This window comes from Crocodylus porosus, unplaced genomic scaffold, assembly GCF_001723895.1.
Source record: "Crocodylus porosus isolate Cpor-Errol unplaced genomic scaffold, CroPor_comp1, whole genome shotgun sequence".
Taxonomy (NCBI): Eukaryota; Metazoa; Chordata; order Crocodylia; family Crocodylidae; genus Crocodylus; species Crocodylus porosus.
In genome coordinates, this window is record NW_017728886.1 from 103,441,487 (window position 1) to 103,464,648 (window position 23,162).

Consider the following 23,162-nt stretch of genomic DNA (forward strand, 5'->3'; position numbering starts at 1 on the left):
TGCCAACAGCATGCAGCCCCAGTGAGCTCCAGACCTGCTCTGCATTGCCCAGCTGCATACAGCAAAATTCCGCCCCCCCCTTGCCACTGCTGGGCAGTTTTTGATGTGGCTGCCTGGAGCCTGTGCCATGCTAGGCTGTGGTGCGGCTCCTTCACCACTGCCTCTGGGCTGCCCAGTGTGGCAGCAGTGACTCTGTGGAGCAGCTGCAGAGCAGCTCACAAGTGGCAGTGAAGGAGGCACACTGCAGCCTAGGGCAGACGCACCAAAAACTGCTTGGCGGTGGTGGTGGAGGGGTGCTTTCCCTCATGCCAAGAAGCAGTTTCAACCCTGCAGCTGCTGCTGAGCTCTGATGGGCAAGCCCCGGAGCTGGCACAGGGCCCATGCTGAGCAGCGGTGCTGCAGGACAAATTGCTGCTCAGCGTGGGGGTAAAAATGGCCCCTCCCCCACCTGCTGTCAGTGCTTCCTGGTGCGGCCACTCAGAGTGCACATGGGGCTGCCTGTGCCTGGTCTGCGCTGCCACCACTGCCCCGTGGGGCAGCCCAGAGGTGGCAGAGACACAGGACAGCACCACAGGGGCTCTGGGTGGCTGCACCAGGAACTGTCAGTCATGGGGAGAGGGAAGGGCCACTTTCCCCCACTCTAAGTAGTTTGTCCCCTGCCGCCACTGCTCAGCCCAGATAGGCGAGTGCAGGGTGTGTGGGACTGGGACTGCATGTGCTGGTCCCTGCCTGTAATGCTGAGGCGAGGGAGACTGGAAGTGAGCAGGCGCGTGGGAGCCAGTGACAGCCGAGTGGGAGCATGGAGCTTGTGTTGGTGTCCCAGGGCCAGCGCCAGCGGGGCCCAGAGCAGGGCAACAGGAAAGTGGGGTCCTGGCTGGCAAGGGCTCTGTGGAACCGGGCCAGCTCCCCTCTTTCCCTGCTGGTGCAGCCCAGTCCAGCTCCACAGAACCCTGCCAGCCCACACGCCGTGTTCCTGCCACCATGTTCTGGACCTTGCTGGCACTGGTCCCAGGACACCAGTGCAGGCCCCACACTCCCACATGCCTGCTTGCTTCTACCTGCCCCCGCCACCACTTTCCTGTTCGACAGTTGGCTGCTCCGTGCCATACGGCTTCTGGCCACATGGCTGGGCTGCAGGACTCAGCAGGATCTGGCCCAAGGACTAGGGCGATTTGCCTGCGGTCTTCCCTGCCCCTCCTTTTTTACCTGAATTTCCTGCTTCAGCACAGGGAGGCAGGAGCAGCCCAATGATCCCAGGCAAGAAGCCTCTGCTAGGCAGGGGCTTTTGGCTGGGGGCATGGGGCTAGGCCCAGGGCTGGGTAGGCCTTGCTGTTCAGGGTCCTACAGTGACTTCCCCAGGGTCCTGCTGGCCCTGGCTTCTGTCATTTTTGATAGGTAGCTGGGGCAGATAAATACTAATTTTCTAAATTTTTTAGGGGTCCTGTGGGCTGGATAGAATGGCCTGGTGGGCTGGATCTGGCCCACGGGCCATATTTTGCCCACTCCTGCATTAGCTTGTAGCTTGTTTCCTAGCTGCAAGTCGTCCCTGATTCAGCTTAGCCTGCTACACTTTCCTTTTAACATAACAGGCGCTTTCTGGTTCCCTGTTACACAGCTCTTTTGGATTTCTCTCAGAAAAGCATAAGTTTGGGGCTAAAATATTATCTCCCATCTGTGTTTAAATACTTAGTTTCTGATAGATCACAGATGGTACTGAGGCTCTGTGTTAAGCCTATTTCTTCTGGGAGTCTGCTCATAAGATCTGCTTCTTGGTCAATATAATTTGAGTGAGCATCCTTTCCAGATTATCTGACATGAGATGATGTGTGTCTTACGGTATCTGTTAGGGCAAGGTAGTTCTTTGTGTAAAAAAATGAATTCATAATCCATAATTAATTATTCCCCCCCCAAGATGCTCAAAAACTTGGCAAATGAAAGATAGTGATCTTGGTAGCACAGGTTAGATGTAATAAAAGCAATTAAAGTATACCTTTGTAGAATTGATTTAGTTCAGGAAAATATCTTTATTTTCTTTTGTATTTCAAATCTGGCCATGAGAGCAACCAGTCCTTTCATAGTTCGGTGGAATAAGTGGTTCTGTACATTGAAACATATTTTCATATGTAAATAAAATTAATTGTAGATGAGATCGGAAGGAACTTGACATATTTCACAGCAATATTTTGAGTGGAGAGGACAACAGGAGGTATAAAAGAATTGTGTAACACTCAGCTGGTCTTCTGGCAACATTATCAATATTTGTTAATCCCTGTAAGCTTAACCTTTTTTTTACTCGCAGAGGCATCATTCATCGTGAAGGTGTCCCACATACAGTAGGTCTCAGAACAGATAAGTGCTGCTGATGTTAAGGAAGGGAGGCAAAATATTCAGAATCAAGGAATGAAAACTTCCTTTGAGGCTGACTTCTGAAATCGGCTTTGCCTTAGATGATATCTGTGGGTAGCTTGCTAATAGCTCTTTCAGGGTCATGTTAAGGACTGAATTTTGCCTGATTTAGTAATTTGAATGTAGATGCCTAAAGTTGTGTTGAGCACTTGCCAGCTGCTACTGAAGTCAATGAAAAGTAATGGTTATTAGCGGTGCTGAAACTCAGACTGATTATTTAGGTACCATGTATCTTTCAAAATATTCCATATGCCTGTGGCTCAAGGGGAGAAGCAGCTAGAGATTAGGCCAGCTTCTAGAGATTAATGGCTAAAAAGCACCCAAGATTTTTGGAAAGTGAATGTCCAGTTGTCTCAGACTTGGGGGAAGGTCAGTCCACAAATGGCAGTAACTGAGTAACAAGTTCTCCATTTCATCCTGTTTGTTTGATTGATCCATTTCCCTTACCCTCTTTTCCTAGATGCATATTAAACATGTGTTTGTGTTTTATAGTTAATGACTAGTTCACAATTCCCTTATTACCATATTTTTGGAAATAGAGAAAACTTCATCTAATTTCTGTTCTAAAACTGCAAGGTTCTCCAAGTGACAGTTTCTTGTTGTCAAGTATGCTCTCACTCACTGAATTAAATTCCTATTTTGAATAGGAGACATAGCAGCTCAACCAGCTGAGGACAAGGAAAAATTTAATAGTATTTCTGATCAGTATCCTGAGATTTACTTTCAACCCTTGATCCTTACAGGTATGAAGTTTAAAGATTATATTTTGAATGAGAACAGTGGTTTTCAGCCTTTTTTCATTTGTGAACCCCTAAAACATTTAGAATGGAGGTGCAAATCCCCCTGGAAGTTTCAAATTGAGGTGTGGACCCTTTTGAATTGTAAGTGTGAGTATTCCCATACTTTTGATTGATCAAAATTATCTTTTGTGGACTCGATTATAGTCTCTGGACCCCCAGGTGTCTCTAGACTATTTCCAAAAATACCACAGGTTGAAAACCACCGAGTTAGAGTATAATGTTGAAAGAGCTTAGCTGGCCAAAAAGTTCATAACTAAACCAAACAAATTATATAAATATATCTTGTAGAACCTCCCACAGAAGATCACTTGTTGCAGAATACATTATGGCCTGAAGTTCAAAAGCTGTAAGTTGTTTTGTTATATATGATTACAGAAATCTTATAGAATGTCTTGGAAGCCTCTGTAATTCAATTTTTTTGTCTTGTACACAGTGTTTCAAAGTACCCATTATAACTTTTTTTCTATTTTTTCTGCTAGTTGATATTTAATTTATATTTGTATATGTGTGTGTATATATATGTATTGGGGCTGTCAAAAGATTAAAAATAATCACAGTAAATCACGAGGTTAAATATAGCTGAGCTTAACTGCAATTTTAATTGCACCGTTGAACAATAATAAAATCCTATTTTTATACATATTTTTGGATTTTCTTCCTATATTTTCAAATAAATTGATGTCATTTACAACACAGAATACAAACTGTACAGTACCCACAAACCCCTGGCCCTGCCAGTGCCTCTCCCATCTGATCAACAGTCCTTTATCCCCATAGGCTCTGCCAGTGCTGCTCGCTCCCAACCTACAGCCACCCATTTCCACTGCTGTCCATCACTCCTGATCTGCAGCCCCCTGGCACTGTCAGTGCCCTGCACTCCTAACCCACGGTTCCTTGCCCCCCCCCAGCTATGCTGGTACCCCTCAGTCCCAATCCACAGCCCCCCATCTCTGCTGTTTCCCTTCACCCCAAAATTCAGCCCACACAGAGCTCCCAAAGTTCAGCTTCTATGGGGGCTGCAGTGCTGCAGCTGGGGGTGACCTCAGCTGAGGGAGGGAGGTAGAAGAGGGTGGGCAGGCTATGGCACTTATCCCAGGTGGCCACAGCAGCAGCATGCAGGTGGTGGGGAAGCCTGGTGGGGGCAGGTGGTGGCGCCGGCCTGAAGCTGTTGCTGGGTGTGGGGGAAAAGTGGCCCCTTCCCCTCTCTGCTGCTGGGTCCTTCCTGCTGCAGCTGCCCAGAACCTGTGTCTGGGCTGCCCTGTGGCTCCTCTGCAATGTCAGAACTGCAGCGCTGAGCGGCCCAGAAGTGGTGGTAACAGCAGCAAAGAGGTGCCACAGGGCAGCCCTGGCACAGGCTCTAAAACACGTGCAATTTAACGCATTTAAAAAAATGAATGCATTAATTGGTATTTGTGTTAATCATGCACCTTAACACAGATTAATTGACAGCCCTAATATAGATGTGTGTGTGTGTGACTTTTCATCAGTCCCATATATGTAGTGTTGCTTTTCATATAGGTTTCCTATTAAATTTCTTTTTACTATATATAGCTTTTCATATGTAAAGCTTTTCATTTCATCATGTAAATACATGGTGCCTAAATAGATGTTGAAAAGCTAGATATAAATGTATATTTGATGAAAATCATATACAATAAATATATGATGATTTGTGTGTGTGTGTGTGTGCTGACAGATGTGCAGCTCCCCCAGTCTAACTTATGGCACTTCACAGAAAGTGCCATGAGTTAGAACAATGCCCACCCCTTGACCCAACAGATGTTCACTGTTTGGTGAGGGGACTGAGCTCTGGTTTGGAGCCGATCCAGCGGAGGAGCTGCTTGTCTGCAGCCTCTGTCCCCTAGCCCTGTGCCTCTTCCCCTACCACTCCTCCAGTTCTGTGCTGTGTACAGGAAGGGAGGGAAGATGGAGGGGGAGCATGCTGCAGGCTGTGGGGGAGGAAGACACGGCTTGGGGACAGAGGCTGCAGACAGGTAGTTCCTCTTGTTGGATTGGCTTTAAAGTGGAGCTCAGTCACCCCCACCAAACAATGTGGGGGGACCAGGTGGGGGGGGGTCACTCTTACCATCTATTGGGCCAGGTGGTGGGGGTCATTCTAACCCATGGTGCTTTCTGTAAAGTGCCATAAATTAGAGCTGGGAGCTGCATATCTGTCAGCACCTGCCCCCCCACATGTCATCATATATTTATCATATATGATTTTCAGCAAATATAGCTAGGTAGCTGACTAGATGGATAAGAAACTTGAATAGGGGATGTGGGTAAAAAGCAGCACTACATAAATGGGACTGATGCCTCTAAGTAGAATATTTCTAAAGTACTTTTTGGCATGTGCTGATTCTGAGCACAGGACCAGTAACGATGATAGACAGAGCTCAGTTAGTCAAGTTGTACCACCCTACGTGATGCCCCAAGAAGTGTTTGTTCTTCAGATGATTGTCTGATGTGGATTCCTGCATGCCTCCCTACTTTTGCTTCTAAGGGTCAGCAGTTTTCTTATAGTTTATACCAATAGCAAATTTTCATACCCTTTGTCAGCTGAGCTGTCTGGTCTGTTGTGATATGGCTAAAGCCTTTCTTCTATTCATTCCCCATCCTTGTTTGGTATCCAGTTTGGTGTCCAGACTGAAAATCCAAAGGTGTGACTGGGAGGCTCCTATTTCCATATCTTGCCTTACACAGACTTATAGTCAAGTTACAATCTAGCCCTGGTACAGTGGTGTATTGCTATCTGTATTATAGGAGGTGGGTTTGGGACTCTCTTTATGCTAGACGCTGTACAGAAAAGTACATGAAACTTGTAGGACTATAATAATGCAACAGATGGATAAAATGGAGAAAACGGATGCAGAGGGATGAAATAACTTAGGATAATGGTAAAACAAACGTAAAATAAATGGTTGCCTTATTTTGCCACTTTTTTATATGTTGGACACTAACATAGGTAGGTTGTCACCTTATTTGTTATGATGGATGATTGTCATTGCTTTGTCTTTAAAATGTCATGTTCTTCAATGTTTTGTCCCTTTCTCGTGAGATTCAGCTTGGAATGTCCATCTTTAAGCATCAGTGTGAGACGAATTATATACACAGTTCATAACCCGTGTATCTTGTCAGGATCAGTAAAATCTCAGTGACAAAACAGAGTTCAAGCAGAAAAGCTTGGTTATTGTATTCCCATCCATTCCCCCTCAAGACCTGTTTTGCTATTACATACAGAAACAGAAACCATATTTTAGATGCAAGTAATCTTATTTGTAAAGTCATTGTACTTATTGTATTATAGCTGCTGACACTCAACCCTGTAGCAGAGAGGTAGAACTCCTAGCTGTTAAAATATATACTTTTTTTTATTCTCAAGGGCAGTGCTTCAGTCAGAAATGTGATGGATGTAGATCTCTTACGTCTGATCACATCTGCCCATGGAGCTTAACCTCACTGCCTTTTGATTTTTCCATTCAGTAATTTTGTGAGCGTGGACAGCACCTTTTTCCTACTGTGTCTCTTTCCTACCTTCAAGGTACCACACTTTTGGAGGGAGATTGGGCCTTTGGTAACCTCTAGAATGCTGTTTCCAAGTGTTCCTTCTCCTTAGAGAGATTGCTTGTGATTTTCTTTAATCTGTTAATGTTCAAACCTACTTGTAGAGTGGAGGGGAAAGAGGTGTAGATTTTTTTTTAGATTTTTTTTGTAAATGATTAAGTTATATCATGATTGACCATTAGTATTACTGGAATTATACAGTGGCAGTTACAGGATGGAGGGAGAGGCCCAGCCATGTATTTAGGAATTTCTGTAGTCCATGTAATTTAAAAAAACATTTAACTAGATTATGTCGTGGGAGCCTGTGAGCAGTTTACAGTCATTCAGTTGAATTCTTTCTCTTGCTAGAGATTCTGAATTAGATTTTTTTAATAGCAGGTAATTTGATAAATGGGCAGTAAGATGTAAAATATTCTTGGTTTTCAGTTACATTACTCAACAGTAATCTTGAATGAAACAACGGATGAAATTGCATAATGTAGCTTTCATGTTGCCATAGCAGCAAGAAAACAGGGCTAGGAACTGTCTTGCTAAAAATAGCTTATTTGATAACCACATTTCTCTGCAGATTAATCAGATTGTAACTTCAGTACCAAATTTTGAAGAATTAATGTTGCTTTTTGATAAATATTTAGTTGATTAAAGCTAGGGTAAAGAATCCAATTAAGGGACTGTATTATTTAATACTGTCTATATAAAAAACATGATTTATATAAAAAATTAATGTTGATTCTTTTGGAAAATGCCAATATAAATTTAACATGCTGAAAATTTGCACTTGAAACCAAAACAGGTACACCAGTATGTTTTTTTATATAGTTTATACATTTTCCGGTTTGAATATTCATTAAAATACTACACACTAATTTCAGTTGAATGATTGCTAGCACCTTGTTACATGCATACAAAAGTTTTGTGTATTACACAGTAACAAGACAAGCTGATTTTTGAGCTTGCCTTTGTGAAAATGTGGCTTGTTATATCACTTTCAATTTGATGAGTTGTTCAACAAAGTCTACTTTTTATCTCACAAGACGGTATTTTGTACACAGAATTACAAAGTGAGGCTCAGATTGTAAAGAAAAATATCTAAGGTTAGGTACAGGCATTCAAAAAGCCCAAGGGGTTATAGGGTTGAGTTTTGTGGTTTTCTGCAAGTGGTGTAGTTTAGATTGGTAACAAACAGAACATGCAGTTGCTCTTTGGTGTGGGGAGCAAATCTTAGACTAGGTTCTGCCATTTTTAAACCAGTTTGTGTGTGCTGAACTTCTGTTATAGGTGTAGACTCATTTCTGATCACTTATATTGGTAAAAGTGTAATGTCTGTACCTGGCGGAAGTGTTTACATCTACAAACTAAACCCAACTTTTGAAATGCCGCCAAGAATATATCATATTTTAACATATGCACTTCTGTACTATTTAGAATCCTTGTGTCGGCTTTACTGGGGGGGTGGGGGGGAAAGAATGATGGTAGGCATCACTTGCTTATGGCCAAGCAACATATTCAAAATCTGATTAAGATAAACTGACATACTTATACTTCTGAGAGCTCCTTGGTTCAGACACATCTGCAGATAAGATGTTAAGCTGGATTCACAGGACTTTATTTGCAATGGTAACAGCTAAAAACATTCTGTAAATTAAAACTTATAGTCTCAAAGTGCCAACTGCCCAAATATGCCTGTTTTTTTTTCCCTCATCCTCCCTGCTCTTGCAGGTCTCTGAAGTTCAAGTCCTACTTGTAGGTTTCTGAAGAATGGGGTTTGAATTAGCTTTTTACTATCGACAGTTAGGTTGAGAGAGGGTTGATGATTGTACTCAGTGGCATATAGATTTGCATACCTTGGTCATGCTTTATGATCATTTAAATTTTTTTTCTATCTGTTTTTTTCCAGTGGCAATTCTATCATGATGACTGCTTTTTAAAACAGGGTTATCAAAATTATTCTTTAAGTAATGCCACTGACAAGAGCCTACTACCTGAGATTAGTTCAGTTTTAAAAGGAAAAATAAATAGAAAAAGAGGTTAAGAGATACTAAAACAAAAGCAGTCCTTTTTAGAAAATGGGAAAACTGCAAAATGTATTAGATATCTAAACTTTGTGACTTACATGGGGTTTTGGGTATGTCTCATTTGCATAGACTATGCAGCCCATATTAAAGCAAAAAGAATTTGAGGGTGACATTATGCACAAGCTGCAAAATGATTTGAAAGTGATCTCATATTTTGGTTTATGTGCATAAATGGCACATACACAGCAGTGCAAATTCAGTTTTTGGCACTTGAACACTGTTTGGGATTCTCTGTCATTAGGGTGGGGGTGGAACCCTTCTGATTTTTAGCCCTCTATCCTAGAGGTTGGGGCCCTTGCCCAGGGAGCAGATGATCCAGGTTCTAGGTCCCCCTCACCCAGAACCAGTTTGAACCTCCATCTCCTTCTCAGCAGAGTACTTTAACCACCAGGCCACAGGCTTGGCATTTCCTAGGTGCTTCTCCAAGCTACCTCTTAAAAGGTAATCCACTGTATCTTGCATTTAATAGTCATAGGATAAAATAGATGAACAGTACTGGGAAAGTTTCTGCCCCACTAGGAGCTGTGGCCTAGGTTGGAACTAGGTCTCCCTTCTTTCCAAGATACTACATATCCCCTTTGTTTGTTTGGGTTTTTTTCTTCCTCCTAAATACACCTATATCCTTTCCTTGACTGGGCAGTGGGCCGGCTGCAAAAGGAGGGCTGAAGAAGGGTCTAGGTCAGGGGTAGGCAAAATGGTGGATCCAGCCAGCAGCTGGATTCCATTTCCCAGCAGCCCCTCCATGAAGACCTGGGGAGTAGCGGGGTCATGACAGCACAATCTCCACGGCATGTGGTTGGGCAGGTTGCTGCTCTGGGGCTGGGATCTTGCAGCGGTGACAGCGTGGGGCTGGAGCTGGGGCAGACTCGTCATCCATTCTCTGCTTAGGGTTGCCAAGTCTGACTGAAGATACTCTGGGAGATTTTTTCCAACATGACTTAATGTCATTAATAGGGGTGCACCAATAGAGATTTTTTGGGGGCTGATGCCAATGGCCAAAGGAGTGTGGGGGTGCAGTTTGAGGCCCCCATGATGAGGGGGGGAGTAGGGCTGGCACAGGGGCAGGTGCTGCACATCTGTGGTGGGGCATAGGATGGAGCTCTGAGTGGCTTGTCCGGGGGGTGCAGGACAGGCAGTCTCTGCCCCTAGATGCACCCCAGGAGGGCATGTGCCCTTGATCTGTGAACAGGGCAAGGGCAGGCTGCTGCTGTGGGCTTCGGGTGGGACTGGGGCTGCAGGTAGCACTGGGCTCTTCCCGGTGGAGGGGCTGGGACAGGGCTGTGCTCGAGGCAGGGGTGACAGTGCTGGGAGGGGGCTGCGGGGTGGGCAGCAGCCACCCCAGAATTCACCATAGCCCTCCTCCCAGTGCTGCTGCCGCCTGTCCCACGTGCAGCCCCGGCCCAGACCCCCTGCTGGGAAAAGTCTGGCACCATTCCCGGCCCCAACCTGTACACCTGCCATCACCCTGCGTACAGATCTGGGGCTACTCGCCCCCTGTGCCCTTCCAGAGTGCACGTAGCATTGGAAGCCGCACCCCCGCCCCGCGCCCTGCCCTAGCTGTGCAGCGCCTGCCCTTGCCCCAGACCCACTCCCTCTCGCCACAGGGACCTCTATCTGTGTGTACCCCCCCATGCCCCTTCCCTCATAACAGACTTGCCAGCCAGACCTGACTACTCCTGGCTGCCTGTGTGTTGCACTGAGACTGTGCACATGCATAGAGCATTTGTTGACAACATCATCTGCCATATCGGCCAAAAAGCCGGTTGCCAGTACTGTCAGTTTTCCTTATATTGATGCCAATCCGATACGGGACTGATGTATTGGTGCACTTTTAGTCATTAATTGTACTGTTCAACCTGTTCACAGCATCAATCTCCCAGATCACTTTCAATAGTCACTGGGAGATCTATGCCGATTTTAGTAGACTGTCAGCCAATCCAGGAGGTTGGCAACCCTATCCCTGCATGCTCCTGCCTGTGGAACCTGTGCTCATTGCAGGGGCGTGTGGGCAGCAGATTGCAGCTCTGCCCTGGCCCCAGCCCCCATCAAGATCCCAGGGTCTGTCCAGTCCCACCTGCCCATCTCGCTTCCGGCTGTGTCCCTGTCCCGGCCCTGCACCCTGCGTGCATGGGTCCCACCCCAGTGGTGGGTGAGAGGTGGATGGTCCTGCCCAGGCAGCGGAGCTGGTGGCAGGCAGGAGCTGTCGCTGCAGCAGCTGCTGGACAATTGTAGGCCGATCTGGTCCACAGGCCAGAATTTGCCCACCCCTGATGTAGGTAATACCTAGAATATGACCTTGTAGTTAGAGTTCTCTGCTGGGAAGCAGGAGATAGACATTTAAATGCTTCTGAGGGAGGCCTAAAACCTGTATCTCCTGTCTCCTGCATAAGTTCCCTAACCACTAAGCTGTTGAGCTAAAAGGAGAGAAAATGGTTCTTTCCCACAACATGATTTCTCTGTGCTTAAAATGTTGGGACTTACGTGGACATAAGGCCAGGTTCAGTGGGTTCCATATAAACACTTTTGTGACCTCTGTGACTTTAAAAAAAAAAAAGAAAAAAGGTGGGGGTAGAGATATCTACATGAGTGTTACTGGCCCCAGTCTTTAAAAGCATTTAAGTGTGCTAATCTTTCAGTGAGTTGCATCTGGGGTTCAGGCACATATTTATAACTTATTTTTAATGGGAAAGTTTTTCTACTTGAAATATCAGGTAAGGTATGGCTAATCCTATTTATTTTTTTACAGTTTTGAATTTTTTGAATTCTCTTTTGAGCAGTTATCCATATGGTCTCACTTTTGGGAATGCTCAGCTCCTGGCCTTGGGAGACTTTTTACTTGAATTATTTATTTAAATGTTCCTGTTGGTACCTGTAGAATGCAGCCCAGCTCCTTTTCTGGTATGCCTTCAGTGTTGAAGGGATAAAGGGTGCTGCACATTTCCCACTTCAGTTCCTCTTAACCACAAGGCAGGAAGCAAGCATTTGGGCATATTTTCTCATTCAAAGCCTGGCTACCCCTTGTTTGTTTTGCAGTTTTTATATTTATTTTCTTTTTATTCCTCCAACCTTAACTTCAAAATTAAGGGCCCCCTTCTTTTGAAGGTTGTGGGTTTGGCTTTCTTATGTCCACTCTCCTTCCCAGTTTTGTTCCTGACATTGCTTCGGTACTGTGCAGCACCACTATCTTTGTTCCTCAACTTTGGGACCAGGACCATCCAGGTTACATATTGACAAATTTGTATTTTAGCCTTTTAAAAGGGGAAGGGAAGCTGCTGTTCAGGAGCTTGCATGAGCTGTTATGATCCAGGTCCAGAATCCAAGTGCATAACCTTCATAATTCTGTTGGAGATAAGCGAGTTAAATTCCCTTGCCTCTGATCCTGAAAGCAGCAGGGTTGAAGTTGCAACAGTTTTGATATACTTGAATTGGTCTAGATTCATGCAGATGTAATGGTTGCATCATAACAGCTTGTTTCAGTGTCTTTTGATATTCATATAGTTCTTGCATCTTTCTATACTTAGAGCTGAGTCAGAAAATTGCCTTTTGAGGAAGCAAAGTTATTTAGTTCAAAAAGCAGTTGAGCCTCAATTCTTTTAGATTCAGACATCACACTTTTGTCACTTAGTTTCTACCTGGCTGCACCTAAACTTAAATCTTAATGGTGAATAGCATTTGCTGCTGTATACTTTCCCTATTTCTCATGCTTGTTCTGTCCTAGGGAATATTCTAGGAGGAAGCATAATTTTCAGAGTTGTAAGCACTCTCCTGTCTTCTACTTTTTGGAGGGGAGAGGGGGAAAAGAAGACCTAGTGAATTACAGACCAGTCAGCCTGAGGTTAAATACCTAGGAAATCACGGGAGAAAACGTATAAAAAATATTTTTTTAATATGTGGAGGAAGAAAAGCTGATCACTTGCATCCAGGATGGAATTTTCAAGAACAAATTATGCTAAACCATTCTGATCTTTGACAAAGTAACTAGTTGAGTGGATGAAGGAATATCTGTGGACATATAGTGTATTTGTACTTTTAGTAAGGTTTTTGATAAAATCCCATGGGACAGTCTCAAGAGAAGATGTGAGAAATGTGGTCTAGATAGATAATTGGCTCAATAACATCAAGAGAAGGATAGTTATAAACAGATCAATGTCAGAATGGCAGGAGGTTTCAGGACATGTTAGTTAATTATTTAGATGGCAGAATAGAGAGCTTCCCAATCAGCTTTGAAAATGACACAAAATTGGGAAGGATCATAAACACTTAGGAGGATAGGAGTAGAACTTGATATTAGAGAGCTTGATTAGAGACTACAGAATTAAGTTCAGTGCAGACTAGAATATTATTCTAGTTCTGGTCTCCAGTTTTTAAGGGTGTGGAGAAACTAGAGAGGGTCCAGAGTAAAAGACAAAAATGATAAAAGGATTTCAAGACAAACAGTATAAGGAAAGGCTGGGGGGGGCACATTTAGCTTGGATGAAAAATGGTTAAAAGGAAACATGATTGCAGTTTTCAAATATTTGAAAAATGATCATGCAAAAGAGGGGGAGCGACATTTTTTCCCTTGACACAGAGAGCAGGACATGAAACATTGGTTTTAAGTTGCAGCATAGCAGACCAGGAAAAACTTTCCGTATATTCTAACAGTAAGACAGTAGAATAGCCTGCGCTGTAGTTTTTCAAGAAGAAGCTGCATAACCATTTGTTAGTGATAATTTAGGACAGTGGTGTTCAGCCTTCATCCCATAGGCCAAGTCTGGCCTATGGGGATCCTTGCAGTCCAGAAACTTGACAGTGGAGGAGGAGTGATGGCAATTAACACTGCCACCATCCCCCTCAACCCTCCCATCTCTGCAGCTGTATTTCCAAGCCCTGTGTCCAGATGACTTGGTCCCATGCATTGGATTGGACTGGCGTGTAGGGCCAGGGCACAATACAGAGCATGAGGTTGAGGTCTGCATGCTGATCCCACTCTGGATCCAGTCCATGGAATGAATCTGCACCACGTATCTATCTAACTACAGCCCAGAAAGGTTGGGCACAACTAGTTTAGGAAAAAAAATTCTGCATTTGTGCTGGGGGTTGACTAGGTGATACGAGGGTCATTATCTCTTTGGATAAGGAAATTTGGTTTGGTTTGTGCAGCACCTAGTACACTGGAAACCCAGTTCTGACTAGGGCCTGAGCTAGTGCCACTATCATAATACAGGTAGATAACAGAAATAACAACAGAAAATGTCTTGACAAATAGTTTGAGTTCAATTTTAAATACTGCTGCCATTATTGACTAATAGAGGAATACGACTGAAAAATTAGGAAATGTGTTAGACTGCAGATGAATATTCCCACTCAGTAGTGTGCCTTGTATACTAATCCTGAAATGTATCATGAAGATTGTAACTTTTTCTACTCTCTTTCCTTTCAGATATGGACATGGCTATGAAATTTTTTGTGTTGCATGCAACAATTCAAAGACTGTAATTGCCTCAGCATGTAAAGTAAGAAGAGAGATTCTAATATTGCCCAGTAAAAGGAGTTTATGCATTATCAAATTGACAGGGATTGTAATTTAGACTCAAGGACAGGATTGGGAATCAGGCTTAAGGGTTGACAATTAAGGATTCAGGTCGTAAACCAGGGTTCTGCTACTGAAATTAATGTGTGAATTTGGGCAGGTTTGATTGTGCCAGTTTGCCCATCTCTTGAACAAATACACTTCCCTACAGACATGGGAAAGTACAAAGATTTATGAATAAATGATATATGATGTATTTAGTGTTGAGCAAGTTCAGAAGTAAAGATACTATTATATTTCATACATATAGTGCTGTCAGCTTCTTCCAAGGGCTAGTAGAAAGTTTATGTGGACAAATATTTACAGTACTATCACAACATGTTATTGAAAATAGAACGTGAAGCTCCCTAAGGCAAATTGTGTAACTCAGTTGGAAGCCTAAAAAAAATGCTATTATTTTACAGCTTGTCATTTGTTTTTCTTTGTGCTGTATTTTATTCTCAATGATTTTTGTTCATGTCTTTGCAGGCTTCTAAAAAAGAACACGCAGCAATTATTTTGTGGAGCACCACTTCTTGGAAACAGCTGCAAAGTTTATCTTTTCACAATCTGACTGTTACCCAGTTAGTATTTTCTCCTGATGATAAATTCTTATTAGCAGTTTCTCGAGATAGGAATTGGTCACTGTGGAAAAACCAAGATAAACCATCCCATTTGGGTAAGCTATATTGAACGAGTGTGTTCATTTAAAGAGGTGTCAACATATTAAACTAGCGTAACTAATTAAAAAAATAAGAATAAATTAGCAAAGTAAATTTAGATGTCATGCTATCTTGTTTAAAATTTATTATTTTTTATGGAATAATGGGAAATGTTATGTTTTGTTTACTTGTTTCTTTTTAAGTGCTGAAGTCATTGTCCAGACCAGTCATGAAGCAAATTGAAATATTAAAAGCCAGCCATAAATTAATAAAACATCGGTGAAGTAAACTGTACATATTAAATTCTGTCTTGTCAGAACTACATAAAAAGTAAATGTTAGTAGAAACTTCATCAAAACCTTTGCTTGTTGTGCTCTGGTCTCTAATTTCTGCTCCGACTAGTGTTCACCCAATGTCTGGCTCACAGCTGTCAGCTAGCTGAGCTTGACAGTGTTTGCCTCTTCTCACCTCTCTGGTGCTTTCTTGGCGCTATGAAAAGGTAGTTTAACTTCACTGAACATGGTGAAGATGCATGCTTATGCAGGAGCTGATTGAATGGTTATACTAGTTTCTTAATGGGACCTAAGTGCCATGTAACTGGTGTGTAGTGAGACATGGCTGAACGATCAGACAAGAGGGTAGAGATACCAAAAATCTCCATCCTGAAACATTTTGAATTGCAAGGTAGTTTTAAAAACATAGAAAGCATTTTAAAAGCATTGCAGCTTGATTGGTTGGGTGACATAGTGGCTTTTTTTGCCTATACCTTGTGCAAAGCAGATTGGATATCATGCTTATATTGATAAATTTCAATTAAGCTCACAGGAAGCAATAAGGGATACAGGTTGCAGCCGTACTGGTCTACAGGCAGAAGGAATCAGAACTCTGGGTAGAGGTGATATCTTTTATTAGACCAACTAGATTTTTACAAAAAAAATCTTATTTGCAAGCTTTTGGGCGCGCACCCTTCAGACATACGAGAATGCAAAGATTGTAAAATTTCTCCAAAGTGGACATGAAAAGTCATATTTCACAGGAGAGCTGAAGGGGTTGTACTTCAGGGGACAGTATTGAGCCCTAGTACTCAAACTAAAGCATTAGCAGATTAAAAGTCACATAGTTTGTGGGTTTTCAGTGTATAGTAGTTCATAGGGTGCCATTCCAGATGTAGATTGTGGTTGATAGAAAGCTGATGTTCATGTAGGAGTGTTCTAGAGAAAGTTTGATCAAGGGTGGGGGATAGTTGTTAAACCTGTGATGAACATCAATAAGCGAGTCCAGATGAAGAAAATATCACAGACAGTGCAAGTTTGGCGCAGTTTTCCAGAAATTCCTCCTCTAGGGGGCTTATGAACTGGTTGGCCTATTGAAGGGCCATCTTAGTGCCCATGGTTTAGAGGAAAGTTGTTGAAAGTGAAGTTGTTGTGGATGAGAAAGAAGTGGATGATTTGTTCAGCATTGCAAATCTCAGTGTACTCCATAGTTTTTGTAGGTATTTCAGGCAAGCAGCTGTACCTTCATGGTGTGGGATGTTATTGGCTTATGCATGTACTCATGATAAAGTGAAAGTTACATTGGTAATGGTTTTCAAAGTCAGTATAATGTACTTTTTAAACTAATATAAAAAATAAACTAAATGTCAGAATTAGAATTTGAAAGGGTGTTTTGATCCTTGCTGACACTGATATGTGCATTTTGATTGAGAATGCTTACAAACAATCATTTCACTCTGTTCTGGTGTTAAATTTATCAGTAATTTTATGCCATTATAGTATCTGATTAGTCATATCTTTATCAGCTACTGTAATGATATAGCAAATATGAAAGGAATATGTTTTGTACGTAAAAGGTGCTTTGTGTCCCATCTTCCACCAAAGTTCCTGGCTATTGAGGATGGGATTATGGACTATTTGACTATATTCCTGTAGTTCCTGTAGTTGATTTATATTCCTGTAGTTCCTCTAGTTCTTAGTCCCCCTCTCAGTCCTGATTTCAAAACAAAATAAGAAGGGTTAGTTTTCTTACAAAAAGTAATTAAGCAAGGATTTTTCTCCTGTTTACATGTTTTATTCCAGAACCAGTTTTCAGTCTGTTTGCATACACAGACAAAAACACAGCTGTGCATAGTCGAATCATTTGGTCTTGTGATTGGACCCCAGATAGCAAGTATTTTATTACTGGAAGCCGAGACAAAAAGGTAACTAATACAAAAATAACTAAAAGAAAGACTGTATAAACATGGAAATGAGACTTGGTTTTAAATAAATGTATTTGGTTTTAGCAGATGTTTTATTCTCTCAATTTCTAAACATATGCATAAGTTTTAGCGTACACATTAATATTATCATTGAAGACAGAGGAGGGTACTTGAGTTTGCAATGTTCAACATGTATAATATTATAGTCTAGGTATAGGGGCTTAATTCATAATTCGTGATTGTCCATTGTCAACTTAAAAAATTAAAATCCTGGCTCTGTAGTGTAGCCAGGAATCCTCACTGTTTTGTAGCCCACCAGGGAGGGGAAGGCACTAGCTGGTATAATGGCACAAAGGGCAGCCAGCAGCCAAGATGGCAACTCCCCCCTTGTCCCTCCTTCCCTCCTCTCCCATGGCCTACCTGCCAATCAGTAGCAAGGGACCAAGGCCATATGAAGAGCAGCCAGCAGCCAAGATGATGGCCACCCGCTTGTCCCTCCTCCCCATCCCGGGTTCTCTCCACCAGTCAGCAGTATGGGGTAGGAGTAAGGGGAAATGCAAAATCGGCTCTTCATGCCATGACCAAGTTGCAAAATTTCCTTTTTCTGCCCACAAATTAAGTAGGTCCCTACCTATGAATATTAAGAAAACATGTTAATTGTTTTTACTCTGACACATGGAGTTCATGCTGTATGTAGTTTTCTGTACTTGCCCTTTATGTAAATTTCTGTAACCTATTTCACGTCTTTGTTATAAATGGACCTACATTTAGCAACTATTACTGTATTTACTGAAATCTAAGATGAGGTCTCCCCTCCCTCATTTAACTTGGAGGGAAGCCCCTCATCTTAGATTTGAGTATGGGAGTGGGGCAACTGCTGCAGTTGGGAGGGGGCCAGAGCTGCCATGATTGACTTGCTGCTACCAGGTCAGGTAGTGGGGTCAGACTGCTGCAGGGGGTGGGATGGAGGAATAGAGGGCACGCACAGGGTGGGTTTGTTACAGGTCTGGTGGAGTATGGGGGGAGCAGGTGGCAGCATGTAAGGGACAGCAGTTAAGATGCTTGATCCTGACTGCCTGCTTTCCTCACTGTGGGATTTAAGTGTTAAGATAAAACCTCCAATAATTGGATTCTACATGTGGAAAATTGTAATGATTTTGTAATTTTTCCATTTATAGAAACTAATAATTGGAGTTGTCTTAAATTCAGGTTCACCCTGGATTCAGAAAAATACAGTATCAGTGTTTTTAATAATCCCATTCTAAACTGTTTTTAAGAGACTTGAAATCATGTCAAAGAAACTGTCAAATACTGGGGGGTGGGGCATATGAGAGCAAGAGGAGACTTGGTCAGAATACCTCCACAGTATAATGCAGAAGTACTGTTTCTCTTGATGTTCTTCTAAGTACAGGTACACAAAACCTTTTACGGGGAATGATTCCAGAACTGTTTCTCCTGTTTCAAATAGGTCGTGATCTGGGGTGAATGCGATGCAGCCAGAACTACCGAAGGGAGGGCGTTAGATAAGATCAAGCCATGTTCTGCAGTAATGGATGCTGGAGATTCAGTCACTGCAGTCAGCATCAGCCAAGTACTTGCTCCTGACAAAAGGTGATGTTCAGCCTTTGTGTTCTAGAATGGGTGAGCAACCGTTTCTTGCTGCCAGCCAGAATGACCCACCCTGGGTCAGAGATTGGGGAGCAGGGAGGTTCTAGGATACCACCAACACTTGTGCCCGTAACTCCTTGTCTGCAGGCTGGGTCCAACCTGTAGGCGATAACTTGCTGGCGTCTGCTCTGAAATTGGCTTTTGTTGAAGATGGTTCTTATTTCTCACTTTAACCAATTCTCTCTCTGTGCAGCTTAAATATTGGCTTTTAAAGCTTGCGAAATGTAGAAATGATATACAATACTCTGGCCTTATGCCTCTGCTAACCTATGTGGTGTTCTTTTTTTTAATGGGTTATTTTGTTTTAACTCATGTTTTCTTGAATTGTTCTTTTTCAATAGCTACATTATTGCAATAGGGTTAGAGTGTGGAAAGATTAATGTATACACATGGAAGCAGCGTGAGGAGAAATCAGCATTAAATTACTGGACCAAATGTCTTGAGACTGACAACAGGTATGCATTCTGAGTGGGCAAAGGAGTTCATGAGTTACCTAGACATACCCTATCAACAGTAAATAATAATTTCCTTAAGATATGGATCAGAGTCTCATAATCCTCTAAAATGCTTAAACAGGATTTAATTAAAAATTAGGCATCGTAAGGAGTATCTAATCAACCCCTTCAGTAGCCACAAAACTCATTAGGCATCTAGATTAATTGAATCCTTCACTTTGTCCTGAAAAGATTCCTAAGGTATTCTTGGGTTACTGAGTATACCCAAAATGTGATCAGCTGCCTAGGAGCAATCCAAGTCAGTGCTTGGAGCCACCTAAATCCCACCTGTTTACCTCATTCTTTACGCAAGGGCAGACCATGCTTACAGCTGATCAGGGCTGAGAATGTGTGCAGCTGAATATGTAGTGATGTCTTTCTTTTGCCTAATAGCCTAGTTACTGGTCAAGTGCTGTTGCCGCTAAGTGAAAGATCTGGATTCTGAGTCCTCCTTTCCCTAAGGTGATTTATATTCACCTCCCACTTTCCAAGAGAATGTCCTAACCACTATATTAGGCCAGGCATTATGTGGATCCTTCTTGTTAAGTTTTTGAAGGTGGTCTGCTGAGCATGCAAGAGTTCTGGTTTCACCCCTCAGGATCCCACATGAACAAAGATGCCTCCATGAAGCCTAACTCATGCACCTGGATACTGGATGGGATTTCAGGCTTCCTGCTCAGCCTGTAGATATGTTTCATTATGCTTTGAAGTGCCTAGCTCTCCCTACACACTGTACGGAGTCTCTGAGCCTACCTCTGGGCTTTGGGTTCCATGCTGAAGCCCAGGTATATACAAGTTAAGTTTGTAGACACCTAGTTTTTTATTATTACTATGGTTTGATTCAGCCCTCTATAGCTGGGTACAGAGGAAGGTCCAAATCCTTTCACCTGCCTGCTTTGGAGTGATGCAAAATGACAAATTCACGTATGAATCAGGTGAAACGGGAACTAGAGCAGGGGTGGGCAAAATATGGTCCACGGGCTGAATCTGGCTGACCAAGGGATTTTCTCTGGCCTGTGGCTGGTCCCTCAGTCCTTCCTGGCCCGGATGCAAGGGCCAGCCCAGGCTACAGTGTGTGCAGCCAATACCACCACCCCCAGGTGCACAGTAGCACCAGAACAGCATGGTGGCCAGACTTCCTGGCAGCAGCTCCTTCCAGCCCGTCCTTTTGGCCCATCCAGCTCCTTCTGGCACTCTGGCCTGTCTGCCCTGCACTCACTGCCAGGGATAGGACTTGCGAGGGCAGGGCACACAGCTGGAGGATGGGATGGGGCTACTGGTGGGCAGGGAGTGGCATCCGGTACAGGATAGGCAGGCAGGGCCATGATCATGGGGCAGTGACAGCTCGGGGCAGGAGCATGCAGAGAGCAGATCGTGGCTCTGACCTGGTCCCTAACCCTACAGTGTTACCTCCCCAAGATCCCAAACCTGGCCCTGCCCGCCCGCCCTGCTCCCAGATGCCATTCCTCACCTCCATGCATCCTCATCCCATCCACCTGCCCACACAGATTCTGGCTGGTTTCCATTGAGAGCCCAGCATCCTTGGGATCTCTGGGTGGTGACAGCACAGGGCCAGCGCCCAGGGCAGAGTTGTGATTCGCTCCCTGCATTTCCTTGCGGGTTCCCTACCTGCTTAGCTGGCAGTCATCACAGGGGTGTGCAGGGTATAGATCATGGCTCTGCTCCAGGCTATGGCCCTGTGACCCCAGCCCTGCCTGCCCATCCCATTCCCAGATGCTGCTTCTCAGCCGCTTGGCCACACACAGAGCAGAGCCCCTTAGGTAGTTTTGGTGAGCCATTGAGGGGAAGGAAGGAGGAGTGCTGACACCCTGCAACAGCTCACCAAAACTCGGTAAGTGGTCCATGCGACCAAATATTTGCCCACCCCTGAATTAGAGCCTGGGGCCGCATTCACATGAGTGTGGATGTTTGGTTCCTCAGGGACAACTAGCAGCAGGACACCTTGTGCTGCTGCTAGGTGTCCCCAGGGATTGCCTGTGTCATGTGCCCTCTGGCATGTGGCAGGTTACCCTAGGTGGGGTAGGGGAGGCTGGGGCCAGCACTTTGCTGGCCCCAGCAGCCTTACCTGGGATCCTCCTGGGGCTGCAGCAGCAATGATCCTGCTGCTCAGAGCCTGGCTGGCAGCTGGAGTATGGCTCCAGGCCACCAGGCTCTGGTTTTTACTGGCATGCTCTGCCCCCATGTGCGCTGCTCTGATTTTTTTTGCATGTTTTTTTTTTTCACCCCTGGATATCCAGTGGTCAAAAAAACCCCACAAGCCTGCTCTGCTCCCTTGCAGCATGGAGAACAGCTGAATGTGCCGTATGTGGTGCTTCAGACTTGTTTGCAGTGCCACATACTGCATGGCTGCACTCATCTGGATGTGGCCTGGGTCTCCTGCATTCTACACCAAGACCCCAGTCACTGGGCTAGCAAGGCTTTCTGAATGATTCTCATACTCTTTCACTTTTATAAAGCTGTTAAAAAATCTTTTTCTGTTCAAGTGCAGAAGGAAAACAAATTTTGAATCCCATTAGTTACAATTAAATATCTTGTCGTCATCTTGATGTTCTCCGTTTTGAGCTGATACACGTTATATCCTGTTTAGAGGATAAAAGAAAACTTATTCAAGATAATAGGATTATACCTTGCCCTTTATCAGAGGGGTCTGACCATGGTTAATGTGGACTGATATCTCCTATAGAAGACAGCCTTATTTTACATGGTACTGCATCTAATTGAACTACACTTTCTACTTTTGTAACTAGAAATTAGAGAGGTACTCAGTACATTGTACTAGGCTTGTCCCTCCTGCACAGACCATAAAAGATGGATGAACTTTGTGATTTTAGTCCATGTTTACTTTAAAGACTCACCAACTGAAGTAACACTGATTTTTTTTTTTTTTTTTCTCTAGCTTTTACTCAGCAGTGCCCTGTTTAAGTAATTGAGAGATTTGGCCTGAAACTAATGTGGTAAAACTCAAAATCAGTGGTTAGCAATTTAAATTATCGATGAACGAGAGGATAAAATGTCAATAGTGTTGTTAATAGTCTTAGTAATTCTGGAATGCAGGTTGTGACAAGTCAGTTTTTCTCAGTTGGTAACACTGAAAGGAGTGTGCTAATTAGGTAAATGATGATGTTTAAACTCAGCGTTCCAGCTGAGTTTGCCATTTTGCAGTTTCTGTATGCATTCTTCTTTCACTTTCTTAAATCTTTCTTGCAGCCAGAGTCACACTCTTGCTCTCAAACGGCTACGCTGGAGAAATTGTGTGGGCAGAGCTGGGCATGACGACCAGAACAGCAGTGAATGGTTGCAGCTTGCAAGTTGTGGAGCTGATCACTTTGTAAAGATATTCAATATTAACAGATACGCCCTTTAGCTGAGTTAGCTGACACAGACAAATAAAATTAATTTGCAGCTCTGTATGTCATTTGTTTGTTTTTACCAGTTGACTCTTAAATGTTTATTTTCTATTGCAAAAATAGGAATGCCTGACAATTGTATTGATCTAATTTATTAAAACATCTTGAATAATAGCCAATGGCATCTTCAGATGTTATGTGTTTATCCTTGTGCTGTTGTTCCAGGAGGCTTGAGAGACATTTCAGATATGCAGTTAGAACTGATCCATTTTGCTGTCAATGCTAAGGTTACGTGGTTATGCTCTCCCATTAAATCCCCGTCGTAATTGACAGAAGTCAATCGTCATGGTGCCCTGTGACCAGTGGGGTCCCCCAAG

The 23,162-nt window shown here is 43.4% G+C and overlaps 1 protein-coding gene across 1 annotated transcript in view; it reads left to right on the forward strand.

The window, feature by feature from the left end:
• Positions 1-22,964, forward strand: part of ELP2 (elongator acetyltransferase complex subunit 2) — a 94,151-nt gene extending 71,187 nt beyond the window's left edge. The window contains exons 15-22 of the mRNA XM_019540171.1: positions 3,054-3,149; positions 3,495-3,552; positions 14,268-14,340; positions 14,886-15,075; positions 17,134-17,255; positions 18,724-18,866; positions 19,265-19,378; positions 22,646-22,964. Of these exons, the coding sequence (XP_019395716.1) occupies positions 3,054-3,149; positions 3,495-3,552; positions 14,268-14,340; positions 14,886-15,075; positions 17,134-17,255; positions 18,724-18,866; positions 19,265-19,378; positions 22,646-22,802 (953 nt within the window). The 3' untranslated portion in view covers positions 22,803-22,964. The remainder of the gene's footprint in view (positions 1-3,053; positions 3,150-3,494; positions 3,553-14,267; positions 14,341-14,885; positions 15,076-17,133; positions 17,256-18,723; positions 18,867-19,264; positions 19,379-22,645) is intronic.
• Positions 22,965-23,162: the final 198 nt, after the last annotated feature.